Below are 17,325 nucleotides of genomic sequence, written 5' to 3' on the forward strand. Positions count from 1 at the left end.
TAAATTTTTGAAGGGCCGTCTTAAATATGTTTAAAAGAAAAGTTTACAAAAATGTTCATGTTTAAATTATGTATAAATAATAACCATGTCGAACTCTCCATAGGTATAGGATATAGGATTGGTAAAAAGTGTGTGGTTAAAAACAATAAAAATCTAAAACCCATTACAGGTGCACGTCAATCTACCATGCCGTTTTCCCCATTAGAAACTGCTCCTTAAAATGCTAAAACTTTAAAACTGTGAATACCCACGGTCCGTGTGTGCTGCAATACTCCAATGTTTCCTCCTAGAGTGCAAGGTCGGGCACTTCCTCTCTCTTTCCTCTCTGTCCCCCCCCCCTCCTCCATTCCAGTTCACTTCAAGTCCAGTGTGAATTCCTCTTCCATTTGAGCTTTGCATGCTACTTCCGAGGTTACGTTAAATCCTATATTTAAGTATTCATTCCCATCCCATTTCTTGAACATCTTCCCCCACATCTCATCGATATTCCCGTCATCCCTGTTTAATTTATTCTCTCTTCCCTTACATATATACGACCCTTCATATACATTCCTTTTTATAGGTTTTTCCACTTCCCTAAGCACTTTCCGTTTGGCGATTACATGGCCTTCATCAAGGAAATGTTTGGAGAGCCCTGTCTTGGGAACTCCCCTCCCTTATATCCCTGTTGTGCTCACCCCACCGAACATTCACACTCCTTCCTGTTTGGCCCCGCCTTGGGGACCCCCCCTCCCTTATATCCCTGTTGTGCTCTCCCCACCGAACATTCATACTCCTTCCTGTTTGGCCCACATATTCCTTGCCGCATTGGCAAACTATTCCATACACACCCTTCATCCCTCCCTCGTTTATTTCTTCCTCTTTTCTATCTTTCTTATATCCCGTGACATGCTTTTCTAAAGTTTTTGGAGCTCGCATTCCACACCTTACGCCATACCCTCGAAAGTCTGTCGATTTTCTCCGATATTCCGGGTAAGTACGGAATTCCTATATATTTAAATCCCCCCCTCTTCATCTCTAACTTGTACTTCTTTTCCTTTTCAGTCTTTCTTCGGTTTATTCCTTTCCAATTCTTTCCCATGTGTGACCTTAGCTTTACTTAAATTCCCCTTTAGCTATTCCTCTCTGTATCCGTTCCTCTTTCCAATTCTCATTATCCATTCAGTTTCTTTACGTAAATCAGCTTGGTTATTACATAATCTGTGAGCCCGCAGGAAAAAGTTTTAGAATACGTTATTCTTTGCCCTGTTAGCGTGGGCCGATTCTTTGTTGATATATAGATCTCCCGATAATGCCTTATGATGAACCCATGTGTAAATTTTCTTTCCCTCTAGTTGAATTGCCAGGTCTAAGAAACTAATCTTATGGTCACCCATCTCTTCTTTAGTGAATTTTAACCTTTCCTCTTGTTCTCCTAGGGTTTCGAATAGTTTCTCTACCTCCTCCTCCTCCCCAATAACAAGGATATCGTCTATGTATCTGCCGTAGAACTTAATTTCCCTGTTTATGAGGCTAAGTGCTGTATTTTCAATAAAATGCATAAATATACTAGAGACAATTTCTGAGACTGGGTTCCCCATTGCTAGCCCTTCTTTTTGAATGCATATCCTCCCATTTCCCCAAAAATAGTTAAACCCTGTACACAGATTAAACCATCTAACATACTCCCATGCCTCGACGACATCTATTCCTTTACTAATTAACCATCTTTGTAATCTGTCAGCTGCTTTTTCTCTAGGGGCACTGGGGTATAAATTTATGACGTCAAAGCTCACAATGCGATCGGAGTTATTAACTTCAAGTGTTTCGATCTCTTCTTTGACGTCCATGGAGTTCTTAATACTAAATTCAGTTTTTTCCCCCACACTCTTTTAATTCTTTTAACTAGGATTTTGGCAAGCCCATAACCTGGGTGGCTATACATTGGAATGATAGGTCGAAGGGGAATCCTTCTTTATGAGTTTTTGGAAATCCAAAAGCGGTTTGGATTTCCCCCCTTTTTACACCCCTCATTTAACTTTTTCTTTTCCGCTCTTGATATTATTATACTGGTTTCTATGCCTTTCTTAATTTCTCGTCTTACTCTTTTTATTGGATTCGAATCTACAATCTTGAAATTGTTGTTGTGGCCGCGGTGGCTCATTCGGTAACGCGTCTGACTACCATGCTCAAGGTCCCGGGTTCATTTCTAACGTTGGATGCGGCCCCAGCGCCCACCCAGTGTCGAATAACATGGGTACCTGGGGGAAACCCTTGGGGGTAAAGGCGGTCAGGGGCATGGTGCTGATCACATCACCCCCACTCACGACCGGATCAAGAAAGTGTGGGGCGTTACCCCCACATGCCTTCATGGCATTGTGCTAAGCACAGGGGGACACTTTACCTTTTTTTTATTTTATTTTTTAAATCGGTTTCATAATTGTACGTCACCCATTTTTACACAGAATTAAATGCTTTTTGTACATATACATCAATTATGACAATCTTATTTTCTTTATCAGATCGTATAATATGCAAGTTACTGTCATTTGCCCATTTTTTAACCTTATTCAACTTTTTTATGACATCTTTATGTCTCTTCTCCTTGTTAACGTTCTCTCCCCCACTTTTTCCTCCCTTGTTATTCTCTTTTCTAATCTGGTTTTCTATGACGTCATGGATCTTGCATCTAACCTCTTTCTTATCTTCCCAGTCATCAATTACTGATATTATCCCTTCCACCGGTATAATAAATTCTTCCTTTTCAATCTTTCTTTCCCCTATAGCATATTTTTTCCTTTCCCCATAATTATCCTAATTTCTTTGGGGAGTTCCTTCTCCGTTAGATTCATCATGCAACCATCGGTTTTCTCCACGTTTTCTGTTTCCTCCTGCTCTTTCATCCCTACCTTCCTATAGCCTTCTAATTTCCCTTTATGCTTCTTTAACTTATTCTGTATTCTCATTCTTTGGTTATTCTTTGCGGTTTCAACGTATTTCTGGTGTCTTTCTTCAAATCTATCCCATACCAGCCCCTTTAGCAGGACGATAAGCTCCAAAATGGAGTTCAACTTATTGATCGTGCCGTATGTTTCCCTCATATATTGACTTATCATCCCCATTTGAAAGTTTTTACTTTATTTCTCCTCCTATCTTTAACCATTTTTATTGCTTTTAACCACACACCTTTTACCAATCCTATACCTATGGAGAGTTTGACGTGGTTATGATTTATACATAACCTAAACGTGAGCAGCCTGAAGAAGGGAGCAGAAGCATCCCGAAACGTCGCAGGAGTTACCTTGGTACTCGCAAAACGTAAGTTAATAATATATATATATATATATATTAAACTTGTAAGTAATTCGCACAACTTTCATGAAAAAATGTTCAATATGGTCCTGAACGTTTTTATTGCTAAAACACCATTACAGCCATGTTATAATTAATTTTTATATCTCTCTTTTTATTGGAATATGCTGTAAGTAAAAAAAGTAACTATTCTGTTATTGTAATGGTTTTACTGCAAAATAATTGCTCCTTTATGAAAGACTGTCACATGAAGTTGTGTAACGTAAATATGGAAATCACAAAAAACAAAAACACTGTATTAACTGGCATAATGGAGTTACAATGGTTACAAATATAAAAAAGATATCAATTGTCAGATTGTTGATAGCATCTGAAAGTTAGAACTCTACCACTTAAAATTATATACAACACATGGTACTAACTATCAAGAAACCAAGACAATATTATATTTTTTGAAGTAATGCGCATTAGAAAACATGGAGAAATTGAAACAATATATTTATTTAATGAAAGGAATTGGGCTGACATTACTTGTGGACATAGCCTTATATTTCATTATATTTGATAGAGTTGGTTTTATTATGAATACTGATTTTGAATTGTTCATCTGCATTATATAAACATAACGAATACTCAAGATACTTTAATGTTAAAATTTCATCCTCATATGCCTAATAGTTTCTGTAAAAAAAGGAACATGACTAACATTGTCCAGAAAGGCAATTGAAAGTCCCCTTATGGCATAAGGCACCGCCACGTGTTCTGATCACATCTTAGCCCCAGACTGGGGAAAGCATTTAATTTTGGGAATTCCTCAATTTTTTGCAGAGTATTAAAATTTCAATTTCATAAATTATTTGTACAGGGAGGTTATTTCAGTCATTCACCGCCAGAGTGACGGCCGTTCGGCGGGCTCTTCATGCAACAGGTCCCGGCAAATTGCGTTCAGGAAGTCCGTAACAGAAACCGCTTGTTTTGTAATGTTTCCACTTTTCACAATTACAGTTACAATTACAATTGAAATAAGCACGTAACTTGTCGCAAGGATTGCAGGAAAAGGTGCCCTCGCAATTACAAATATTTCTGGCACCTTATTTCTGACATCTAATCTTAGATTAGTCATCGCTACTTTATTCTCAGTTGTCGCGACAGCGCCTGCAGCTTATCGGGGGTTGGGTGAGTTGTCAGCCACGAGAGGGCGCTTCATACTGCACGTGTCGGCAGTGATGCCAACCGTAGGGACATGTCCCTACGCATAGGGACTTTTCACTAAATTTCGCCCGCGTAGGAACGTAGGGACAGATTTTGCCAAATGAGGGAAAACGTAGGTACTTTTTTCAATCTTGGTAAATTACATTTTATGAATTAGTTTATCTGGATACTTTAGCGAGGAGGAGAAAAAAGAACTAACTAACAAATCTCCATCAGAATTTTGGAACATGTTATCGGTTACCAAAAACTTTCAAGGCAAGTTCGTTTTTGAAAACATTTCCACTCTCGCGAAAATAGTGCTAACATTGCCGCATTCTAACGCGGAAACGGAAAGAATATTTTCAATGTTAAGTGATACAAAAACAAAAAAGGGAAATAAAATGGGACCAAAATTGTTAAAGAATGCAGGAAATACAGCATCACCAACCAACATCCATCTCTTCACAGCAGCAGCATGTATGACTTCAAATAACATAATCAACAGTAAACGACTCAACGTTATTCATTAGGGGTGTGCTGGATTCTTTACTTTAAAAAGTCGTTAATTCTCGACGTTTTCTGCCTTGTAAGTTTCTGGAACTTATCGAAAGTTGTAAGTTTTTATTCTAGAAATGCAAAAACGATCACTTAAAGTGAAAATGACTTGTAAAATTCGAGATTTCCAGTGCTTCGGGAAATTTCGAACATTTCCCGTCCAGAAAATTTTCCGACTTGGTCGGGAAATTGCAAATTTTTCAGTCCCGAATGTCGGGATTTAAAAAAATTACCGTCCCGATCCCGTCCCGACCCAAAAAATTCTGTCCAGCACACCCCTATTATTCATTAAGGCAAGAATTTACAATACCGGACCCTTCTGTAATTTCTATGCTACGTCTTATACTCACGAAATAATTATTCGTGATTATTTATCTCAAGTTAACATGTTGGGGTGAGGGGGAAAAAATGTTCATTAACGTGCAGAAGTTGTAAAATAAGCTTTTCAATTCTCGCAATGATTCTCCGTATACAAGTATGGTAGCCATATTTGTTGATATGAACAAATTAAAATTAGTTACGCTGTCTACAGCGTTGCCACACTGTTGATTTCATACTTGGAGAGAATGGATCGTGTAAGAATGGCGGAAGAGAACAGTAAAAAAGTTGTTAATGTTGTACAGATTGTTAGGTGGAGTGTGCAGGAGGATGACTGTGGGCTAATTAATAAACTTATGGATTTCAGTATATTGCCCAAAGAACGTGCTTACATGTGACAGCGACAATCACGATGTAGAAGAACTGATTTGATTACAGGTAAATTTGGCAACAGTACATCAATCATAAAATTGCAGGATACGAAAATAGCGTCTTCGATGATGAACGTTTCCCATTAAAGTGCTACGAAAATAATATTTTTTATCGGTTCGTAATCACAATTACCGCAAAACCATTCAGGAATAGCCCCACTGACCATTCTCGGTAAGTTTAGGTTAAGTTAGGTTAGGCAAACATAGTTAAAATTTGGGCTCGAAAAAAACATGCACGGGTAGCCCAACAAACCATTGACGGATAGCCCCACGAACCATTCAGGTACGGTTAGGTTAGGTTAGGATAGGCAAACATAGTTAAAATTTGGGGTCGTAGTAATATCAGGAATGTATATTTCGTTTTTTAAGTATTGGAAACACAAAATCTTCCGGTAAATAATAAGCAATCGTGCCGATCGCGGACCACTCAATTTCACTTATTTTGCAATTTCTACACGTGACCCCCCAAATCTTAACTTGAAATTCGTGATTAGGAGGCCTCAATTAGTGAGTATGCAAAATATTACAAAAATCGGGGAGGGGTCATGTATTGTAAATTCGCTCCTTCATTAATTGTGGAAGCACCGAGCAGAAAGATTTGGTAAGTAAATGTGTATATTTTATCTTCTGTTTTGCATGCTAATGAGGTGTTGTTTTTTTAGTTACTTTACTTGGCGTAGGGACATTTGGTCAGTTGTAGGGACATTTTGACTACGTCTGTAGGGACATTGCTGAAAAATGGTTAGCAACACTGTCGGCTACCAGACGTCAGTGTTCGTTCATGTTCAATTCTGTTTGCGTTCAACAGTACGCGTGTTGCTTGTACTGTGTTATTGTAATGTGCTACTCATGGCCAGTGCTTTATTGTGTGTTAATTGTTATTCATTCGTTACTTATGTCGTTAAACAAATATAGTCTTGAACAGAGAGTTTTTATGTACGATAATTACGTGAAAACGAATTCTTGCAGAAAAGTGGTCAGGCAATTACGAGAGACAGGATCTCTTGAACCTAAGAAACGTGTTGTATTGCTGTTAAAGGAGGTCATTTTCAACATCTCTTATAACACAGGAGGTTAGTGATCATCATTATTATTACTTTTAAATATCATTTTACGCTTTCGGTTTGCTTTATGCGCCGGGATGCTGTCTTCCATTTCTGTCAACTGAGGATAACGTAGCGATGTCTAATCTAAGATTAGATGTCAGAAATAAGGTGCCAAAATATTTGTATTTGGGAGGACACCTTTTCCAGCATCCTTGCGACAAGGTACGTGCTTATTTCAATTGTAATTGTAACTGTAATTGTGAAAAGTGGAAACATTACAAAACAAGCGGTTTCTGTTACGGACTTCCTGAACGCAATTTGCCGGGACCTGTTACATGAAGAGCCCGCCGAACGGCCGTCACTCTGGCGGTGAACGACTGAAATAACCTCCCTGTAAATATGCCTCTCTGCATTCAGATGTAACTGGCTTTTCTCCAGGTAAATAAATAATTGCAAGAAATAGAATTCTAAATATTCTCACATTATGCCTTTGAATTTTTTCTTTACTATCATGATGGTTTGTAGTTTTTTTAAATAATTTTTGTGCAATGACAATCTTTTCTTCCAGCATTTGTCTTCTGGTAGAGTGGTCTCTCATAATGTTGGCTACTTTAAACTGATGCTGAAAAGCTATGCTGCCACATTATCATTTCTACACATGTCTTTGAAGAAATATATGTACTGAACAAAAACAGCTTCTTTCGGTGTTGAATTCTTCAATGTCTTCTAAGAAGTTATTTCAGTGCAACTGATTGTTACACACTGAACGCACAAAAGGCTCAATGAAACTCCAAACTTTTGGATGTTCTTAAGATACCACGTATTTCTACATGATCTGTTGCATGTGGGACATAAAAACGTTCCTCTCCACGTAAATGTCTTGTGTGAACTTCCTTGCATTCAAATGATTTGTTTTGCACTGAACACACATGTAACTTTCTGTCCAGCATGCATTCTTAAAATGTTGTTTTCCATGCAAATGATTTCTTACACATTGAACATTATGAAATCCTGAATGTTTTATAAGATCTCCTTGCATACAAATGATTTGTTACATGTTGAACGTACAGAAGGATCTTCAACAGTGTGAACTTTCAATGTTTTCTGAGATATGACAAATCTCAAAATGACATGGTTTATGTTGGACACAGAAAGTGTTTCACTTCTCTATGAATTATTGAGTGCCTTCTAAGAACTTCCCTTCGTGCAAAAGATTTGTTACACGTGGAACACACAAATGGCTTCTCTCCAGTATGAATTCTTAAATGTCTTGTAAGAACAACCTTATCAGCAAATGATTTCTTACACGTTGAACACACGTGGGGTTTCTCTCCAGAATGAGTCCTTAAATGTTTCCTAAGATAAGCTTTCTGAGAAAATGATTTGTTACACATTGAACACTTAAAAGGATTTTCAACACTATGAATTTTCAAATGACTTTTAAGATACCTCAATTCTGCAAATGACCTGTTGCATGTTTGACACACAAAGGGTTTCTCTCCACTGTGAAGTCTTGAATGTCTTGTAACAACTTCCTTGCGTCCAAATGATTTGTTACACGTTAAACATGCATAGGTCTTCTCTCCATGATCGACTATTGAATGTCTTCTAAGAGCTTTCTTCCGAGTAAATGTTTTGTTACACGTTGAACAAATGTAGGACTTTCCTTTAGTATTAGTTTGAGTATTAATCGCATGTTCACATTCGTTATCAAACACATTGCTGCTGTCACTGAAAGTAGCACAATCCTCAGAGTTTGAAGACTTTCTAAATACTCTTCTACTTGAAAGTTCTAAATTAGCTTCTGTGTAATCCAGTGATAACCTGGAATGAGATATACCTCATTAAAAGTGCATGAATACCTCACTCAGCTCTAAATTACATTCTAATGTTTTCTCAATGCGCATTACCAAATAGCAACTATCACACAATAAAGAAGAATCAATGATGAATTCCAAATAAAATGTCTACCTGTGCAAGACAAAGTAATTTCATATATTGAGGTATACTTATAAATAATCTCCTATATTTCCCAAAGGAAAGATGCTTTAAGTAGAAGAAATTTTTAATATTTTATTAATAATATTTTTAACCTCATTTTCAGATAAGGAGAGGAGTTGAATAAAAATGTGTGGTATTTACATTATCCAGTTAATTACTTTACCCTTGTATATATGTTTTTTGCTAATAGAAAACTGCATATTTTGCGACTACTTCTCCAATGGACTGACAGAGTAATACTGGTTCTCACAGGCAAGATGTTATTGTCATATGAGCAATTGTTAGATATGCACTTCCTGGAATTACATTTATTTGTCAAAATATTATTTTCACAAATTTGAAAAGTACAATATATTTAGAACACTAGGGTCTATATGAATCACAATAATCAGTGTTCGAAGTGGGGTGCAGGAGAATGCAATCCCCTCCCCCAGAAGCAGGAAAACTTAAATAAAGCATCAATTCACCTTTCTCATTTCAACCATGTTAACAAGTAAACATCCCCCCCTCCTAATATTTTCCATTTCAAGGGCTGAAAATTAATGACAGTCACAAAGAAACATCCATGACCAGGATAGGAGTGAAACCTGGAACACGTGGTGGTGACTAGGAACGGTAACAAAAAACAGGATTGTAAAAATTAAAATGCGACCAACATTGGATTTTAGTAATGGAGATGAGAATGAGAATAGATCATTTGTGACAGATCTCTGGAAAATCAAGACAAGACTCAGGTCATCAATATCATTCAAGACTTGATCCAATATTGAAAAACATTCATGTGCACTGAATTTGTTTCACTATATAACTTCCTCAGATATGTGAAACAGATATCTAATTATTTAACCTTGTGTTGGTCACGCACAGTCTCTAGTTTCAGGTGTGTGGTTTTAACGTCGTTATTTATCAATGATTGGTTTGTGAACATCCTCTTTCTGTCTAGCTGAGTTTCTAATATTCCTCTTTTACACCAATATTTTATTTTCAGTGTTTGTAAAATCTTCGAGCCGCTAGGGAGGGTTTGTTGAAACCCCTAGCTGTCTGAGTCCATGAGTGACTATAGGCTTACCTAGTTCTTACTGAAAATCCGGTCTGCTGTTCCGTGCCCAACTAATGAAGAGTGCCTTTTTATAAGTTCATAGAATTTCAATTTTTATGGTTTTGTAGAATATCAATTGTTCAAAGAAAAGAATTAATAGTAAAAATCAAAGATTCAGCAATTTAGACCATTAATTTAGCATATTCTAAAAACCCAGTCTCTGGCACCATGCATGACCATCTGTGTAATTTTTCTCACGCGACCCACGAAGGGTTAAAGATGTGAGTGCGAGCCTCAGCTATTGGACAGGTCACAGGTGGTGGATAGTGAAACCTCCCTCAGATATGAGGGGGAGCTGCAAATAAGGGGAAACCCAAATAAGCAGTACCAGACCGAAGCAGCAAAGCTATCAGGGTGCAGAGGGTATCCAATGGCATGGACATACTCAGCATATACCACAGATATCCACCGACAGCCTTGTGTCATAGTGAATAAACACCGCCATAAAAGTGTTTGCCCCCACTGCCTTGTAAGCCTGGAGGGATCCAGAAAGCCTAAGGAAGTTGGAACCCTAACAGAAAACAAGGGTGTATCTGAGAATCCACAGGTGGCAGCACTTGTATTTTTAATTATCTCTACAACAATATAATGATCACACACATACAAAAGAAAGACAAACTGAAATTGCCTTCTGGACAAAAAGTAAAACAAGCTTAAATCAGAATTCTCAAAAAATGTGAAACACATGCTAAGAAGTAAATAAAAAAAAACAATTTTTAAAAAAAATTTCCAGAGTAATTGAAAAAAAAAATAAAGAACAATTTTGAAGTTTGTATTGTAAATCCTTCAAGTTTTTAGTGAGAAGGATTGCCTATATAGCCTGACACAGTTTCTTGATGTGTGGTTGACTTGAAACGTAGCCTCAGCGACACTTCTATGATCACTATCATCACCGCAGGTAGCCTCACTTTCCCATTCCAATGTTTGCCTTCTAACCAGTCGGATTTCTTTAATAAGCCACTTATCCATCTTGAACCGATACCACGAAATAATTCTACGTTCGTATACTCTCAATTTTATTTGCAGTACATGTATCTGAAAGCTGTCACTGGCAAAACTACTCATCAATAAATACCTTACTCAATCTGTAGCTTGCTAGGATTTACATTAACTTCACACAATCTAACAATGCACATGCAAGTTTGGTGCCAATAAGTATGATCAGTAAGTAAACTTCACAAACAATACAGACAGCTGTACTCATGACGTTTTTACACTTTAATAAATGTTTGTCGGTTTCTGAGTTGAAGAATGAAATGAGTAGAGAATTAGAACGAATATTTAATTTCAAAACATATGAAACAAATATAAGTGTGTCAGTTACAAAATCAGCTTTACTTTCCTGTTGAGTGTTAAAGCTATGAAGTCTGCCTTACACACCTACAGAAAAAATGTTGCCTTGTGGGTATTCTTGACATTTCTCCGAGAAACTGCTTAGTGATACAGAAAGTCTTTCTTTGATAATATGTAGGATGCTTGTGTCATCTCTTCTTGCTTCACCTGGTATGTTCTACCGGTGGCTGTTACAGGGTCCACAATGTAATAGGTCCACTCCCGGTTCCCGGAATGACGTATCCTTCATACCCTGGCACATGGTAAGGGAGTGTGCGACGGTGTTGGAGGGACAGTAAAGAGGCTGGCAGCCAAAGCTTGTCTCCAGAATCCTTTTTCAAACCAAATCATGACACCACTCCAGCTATTTGAGTGGGGAAAGGAGAACATTCCATCAATAACTTTGATTTATGTGACAAATGATGAATATTTGGAAGAAGAAAGTCTTTTAAAAGACACGGTTTGGTGAAGCTGTACCTGTAACAGGGACTCAGAGGTTTCTTCATGCATTCATACCAGTAAACACAGAAAAAGTAGAGACTAAAGTGTTTTCTGCATCTGAAGAAACTTTGGTAAATTGTGTTAAAGTTAATGCAGATGTTGAAAATGTACCCTCTGAACACATCACAGGTTTCGAAAGGTGATGTAGAACATGAAGTGCAGGTGTCTTTCTTGCATCCTTGTGGTCCAGCACAGTCATTTAGTTATCCAAGGTGACCAGATGTTCTTAAAATCCCAAGACACCCAACGCAGTCCTTTGCAAAGTAGACCCTGTAACAGCTACCGGTAGAACATACCAGCTGAAGCAAAAGGAGATGACACAAGCATCATACATTTTATCACAATCAGACTTTCTGTATCACTAAGCAGTTTCTTGGTATGTATGCTTCTGTATTTATAATGTGGTTAGGTATGAAAAATATGTTAACTTAAATCATCGCATGGTCTTGAAAGGAATTCACTTTTCATATGATACCAAAGAGATACCACCTTGAAATTTTGACTGAACCTGCAGTAGATGTGTACAGACGGAATCAAATGAAATGTACTTCCCTTTTCCTACCAACTCAGAATCGAGTTGGAAACTCTTCATTGCTCCTGTATAGATAAGAAAGTGGACAATAGCAGACAAGGCCATCACGTAAACTTGTTTCCGGGAAACTTTCTGTTGGAGTCTTGGCAGTTTGTGGAAGGATTTTGTGTGCCTACCGCCCCCCCCTCCCCGCCTGCCTCTGCCTCTCTCTCTCTCTCTCTCTGTCTTTCTCTCTCTCTCTCCGTGAGGGCCAGGTCCTACCTACCGACTGCCGGCCTCACATCCACCTGCTGAGGTGGGAATTATGGGGTGACGTGTGGTCAGCAAGACAAGCCTTCAGTCGTTGTAGGTTTCCGTTACCGAGTCACGCTACTCATTTTTAGCTCCCCAATTTCCTCACGACTGTGAATGGCCAGCGTTTCCATACACAGGCCGAAATCTCAGGACCAGGTGTTCCGGGTTCGAATCCCGACCTGGGCATGGATGTTCGTGAGTGTCCATTTATCAATTTCATCATATCATCACTCTTTCCTATCTTCGCAAATAAGCCAAAAGTAGCACAAAAAGCTAAGTAAAATAAAAGCATATTAATCAATGAAGTGTTAGGGCAGAACCATATATCACACAATACAGGTGAAAGTGTTGTTGGTTGACGTGAATTGTTAATATGCCTACACTCTTAAAATACTCTAATATCAGGTTTTCTGTTGCAATTATTATTTAAATTTTGAGGGCCTCCATGACCGAGTGCTTTGCATACTGCTCTATGAAACTGGAGACCCTATGCTCTATTGATTGATTGATTTGCTTTATTTTAATTCGCTTCTTGTGTCGCTAATCGCGACGATGAGGATGGTCGATGAAATGATGAAATTAATGAAGGGACATTCACAGTGAACACCGAATGAACACAATGCCAAGGCAAGCATTGATTAAGCAAGCTGTGCTAACCACTCTACCACGGAGGCCGGAATCCTTTTAATTAGGAGAAATCGTTCTTTGACATCGATCTAAGAACAGTTAATATTCGTCACGTCGGAGTTATTATATTTTAAATTTCGAACAATCAATTGAGATTTATTCTTAACCATTCTTTTGCCAACATCAAAACTTCCACACAATAAGATCAATTACGCTAAGGACAACAGCGTTAGAGTCTATGATTTAAGGAATGATTAAGCACACGATGATGACTGAAAATACTTCACATGATTATAATGATGCATTACATCAGTGAAACATTAATTTTCGGTCATGAAGAAAATTGAAAAACGCAGGGACACAATAACAGATTGATTTATTTATTTCACTTTTCTTCCACTTTTGGGTAATCACAAAGATAAGGATGAAAGGTGTGTTAAGATGAAATTTGTAAAAGACAACTACAAACGTAGATGGATAGGACACAGTCCAAACCCCACAGACCATTATACGGTCCTTATGTCTAGACGCCAGATCCTCGTTAGTGTGCAAAATGCACTCCATGGTCACAATGACGTAAGCATTCGTAGAATTGATTTGTATATCCTTCCTTCTTCTTTTAGAAAAACCCGAGATAAACTATTGCGCATTAATCTATGTGATATGCTGATTACTTCTCAGGAACACTCGCGGCCTTCAACTAGTTGTATCCTTAAAGAAAATTGCGGGTTAGGATGTTAACAGATACTTCCAAGACAATATCCAAAAAATACTGTCACATACTTAGAATGTTTTTTATTTTTTTATTTTCTCGTTTCTACTAGCCGGCTCCTATGGCGGAGTGGTTAGCATATCGCGCTACGACGCTAGGGATCCCAGGTTCGAATCCTGGCCTGGGCTTGGATGTTTCTGAGTGTCCATTCATCAATTTCATCATATCATCCCTCATTCCCATCTTCGCAAATTAGCCAAAAGTGGCACAAAAAGCGAAAAAAAATAATAAAGAATCAAATCAAAATCGTTTCTACTACATTCCTGGGGAGTAAAGATGGCTGGAGCATGGTGCTGATCATATGACCTCCAAAATGGCCGGATTCGAGAATATACGGCTCCCTACTGCCACATCCCCTAAATGTTCCTTCATGGCACGGTTCTATACGCACGACGAACTTTACTTTACCTTTACTACTACTAACTACTTATGCCACGAGTTTTTGTATTTTTGATCCTTCATTATGTCTCCATTGCCAACCTGGTTCATTCCCAGACGGGCCAGCAATTAGTCAATGCAATACAAATAAGTCAAACTTAAAATGAAACAGGTGTCGTGCACGCACGCACACACACAAACACAAGGAGAGAGAGAGGGAGGCGGAGAAGGGGGTGGTAGGAACAAAATCCTTCCACAAACTGCCAAGACTCCAACAGAAAGCTTGCCGGAAACAAGTTTGCGTGATGGCCTTGTCTGCTACTGCCCTCCTCCACTTTCTTATCTATACAGGAGCAATGAAGAGTTTCCAACTCGCTTCTGAGTTGGTAGGAGAACGGAAGTACATTTCATTTGATCCCGTCTGTACCAATGTGAAATTTTTTTGAAAATTTCGTTTTTTTGAAATTTTAAAAAGACTTTCAAAATTTCATTTTCTCTAAAAACGAAGCATGTTGTATATCAAATGAAAGCCCTCTTCAGAATCTTTAAAACAAGACCATGCCCAGCCCTGTAGTTGGAACAGGTCTCTTGCAAATTTTATTTAAAGTTTCAGCGGTGAACAGTTTTGGGTAATTTTGTCAATTTTCAAAATTCAATAACTCAAAAACCGGGAACATGAAAAATAAAAAAAATTCTATATTTCAGATGATAAGAAACCTATATACCAAAAATTAGTCGAATCCATGACATCAAATTCCAAAATTTATTTTTCCTTGGTTGATTTGACGACATTGAATTACCCGAGTGCACCACTAAATCTCATGAGTTTGGAAGTTCCATTTTTGTCTTGGATTGGAAGCACAGACACATGCAGGGGTCATTTTTCTATGATGTAATTTTGTTATAAATGAATTTTAGTGGATATGCACATTTCCACACAGGTACTTAAATTGTAGTCCTTAGTCCATATTATAATATACATACATAATATTACATGCATATATTCTAAGGAAGGTAACAAACTTTCGAGTTACAACTTTACAACTTTGAGGATTAGTCTCTCATTGGTATTCAGAATGGCCACCCCTAGAGTACTGCAAGGGACCACTTTCATTCGCTCGTAATCGTTCAAGCTTTGAACCCTTGAGCACGCTATGCTCGAGTGTATACAATCAAATACTTCAATCTGACAATAATCACATATGTAAAATATCCGCCTTGGTAGTTTCAGCACACGATTATTTTCACATATCAGTGTATTGGTAACATAGACTGAATTGCATGTTACTATGAAGATGGTGTCACTTTAGTTTCAATTTCACTGCTTCTTTCATTTCACACATCCATTATTTCAGGGCCAATTCCACAGAAAAATGACTGTTGTATGTGTACTACCGGGCTTCGAATGCATGCTGCTTGCTTTACTTAACGAGCGTTATTCATTTGTGGTGTCGCTCTCAATACCATAAGCTATCAAGAATCATCTGTGCAACTATTGAGTGCTCAAGCAAAAGTCTCTTGCTGCAGTACTCTAGCCACCATGTTTCAAGATGGACAAAGATAGATTTTTCTTATCATGTGAAAGCTTTAAATTATGTAAATTAAGAAACATAAGTCTCAGCAATATGAGGGCATCACTTGAGTTTGAAGTTTCCAAGAAAAACTGTGTAGCATAGTGCATTGTTGAGGATGGGGGAGGGTAAGTTACCAATATTGTGATTATGACACTTACAACAATTTAAGGGCTTTAAGCTGAAATTCATGTAGCAACATGGTACATCCAATGTAATAGTTTTTCTTGTATGTACGCATTGCTTGCATTATAGAATCATTTTCCTGTAGTTTACGGTTATTACAAGCATGAGAAAACAGTTTTTCTTTGTGACGTTTCAGGAGAACACACGCTCCTTTCATCAGACATTTATTTTCATTTTGACTAAAGATACAGTTATAACAATGGTTAGTAATTTTTTAAACAAAAATAATCCGTTATATAATGGATGTTGTCAATGTTACATTGTTGTAATATAGCAACTTAACTGTGAAAAAAGCAGTCTGTTTTATTTTTATTTCAGATTTTTTTAAATTTTTTTTTTAAAATTATGAATCCCAAATATTACCTGATGATATTTGGGATTCATAATTAAAAAAAAAAATTTAAAAAAATCTGAAATAAAAATAAAACAGACTGCTTTTTTCACAGTTAAGTTGCTATATTACAACAATGTAACATTGACAACATCCATTATATAACGGATTATTTTTGTTTATGAAATTACTAACCATTGTTATAACTGTACCTTTAGTCAAAATGAAAATAAATGTCTGATGAAAGGAGCGTGTGTTCTCCTGAAACGTCACAAAGAAAAACTGTTTTCTCATGCTTGTAATAACCGTAAACTACATGAAAATAATACATCCAATGTAGCTTTTACATTTCAGTGAAATCACTTAAAGTACAGGGAGGTCACAAAGTGGGCATACCCCCCCCCCCCCCTATGTTTCCGATACTACTGTGGTTGTTGTTCTTATAGCAATGTGATCACGTACCTGATAGGTCACTTGTCCAGGACATGGGTATGGAGACCATCATGATCGTAGCACAGGTGAATTCTGCACCATGTGCTGGCAGATGTTTTGCAGAGATATTCCGGCATCACGTCCTATCAGCATCAGAGAGTTCATTAATGTGACAAGGACGGTACGGCTTGCACTTTAAATCAAGTTTCTTGTGTTTCATCATGGTCGAACGATTGCAAATCAACATATTTTTTGACGAAAACCCAGGGGTACGCCCACTTTGTGGCCACCCTGTATATCACGATGGTGGATGAAGAAACAATTTCTCATTTGTTGAGGTAGCTCGAAATTGCTGTCTAAACTATAATTTTAGAGATGAAGAAAAAAGGGGAAGAAAGGGCTCAGAGCAATTTCAGAGCATCACTCAAGATATAATT

At 37.6% G+C, this 17,325-nt stretch overlaps 1 protein-coding gene across 8 annotated transcripts in view; it reads right to left on the bottom strand.

The window, feature by feature from the left end:
* LOC145991146 (uncharacterized) overlaps window positions 1-17,325 on the bottom strand; it is a 150,591-nt gene that overhangs the window by 48,135 nt on the left and 85,131 nt on the right. Inside the window, exon 3 of one of the 8 annotated variants that reach the window (XM_083126949.1) lies at window positions 7,184-8,656. The exons of the other annotated variants lie outside the window; for them this stretch is intronic. Within the exon in view, the coding sequence (XP_082983075.1) occupies window positions 7,969-8,656 (688 nt within the window). The 3' untranslated portion in view covers window positions 7,184-7,968. Of the gene's footprint in view, window positions 1-7,183; window positions 8,657-17,325 lie in introns of those variants that run through there. 8 annotated transcript variants of the gene reach the window in all.

The sequence above is a fragment of the Lepisma saccharinum genome, chromosome 8 (assembly GCF_977018435.1).
Source record: "Lepisma saccharinum chromosome 8, izLepSacc3.1, whole genome shotgun sequence".
Taxonomy (NCBI): Eukaryota; Metazoa; Arthropoda; class Insecta; order Zygentoma; family Lepismatidae; genus Lepisma; species Lepisma saccharinum.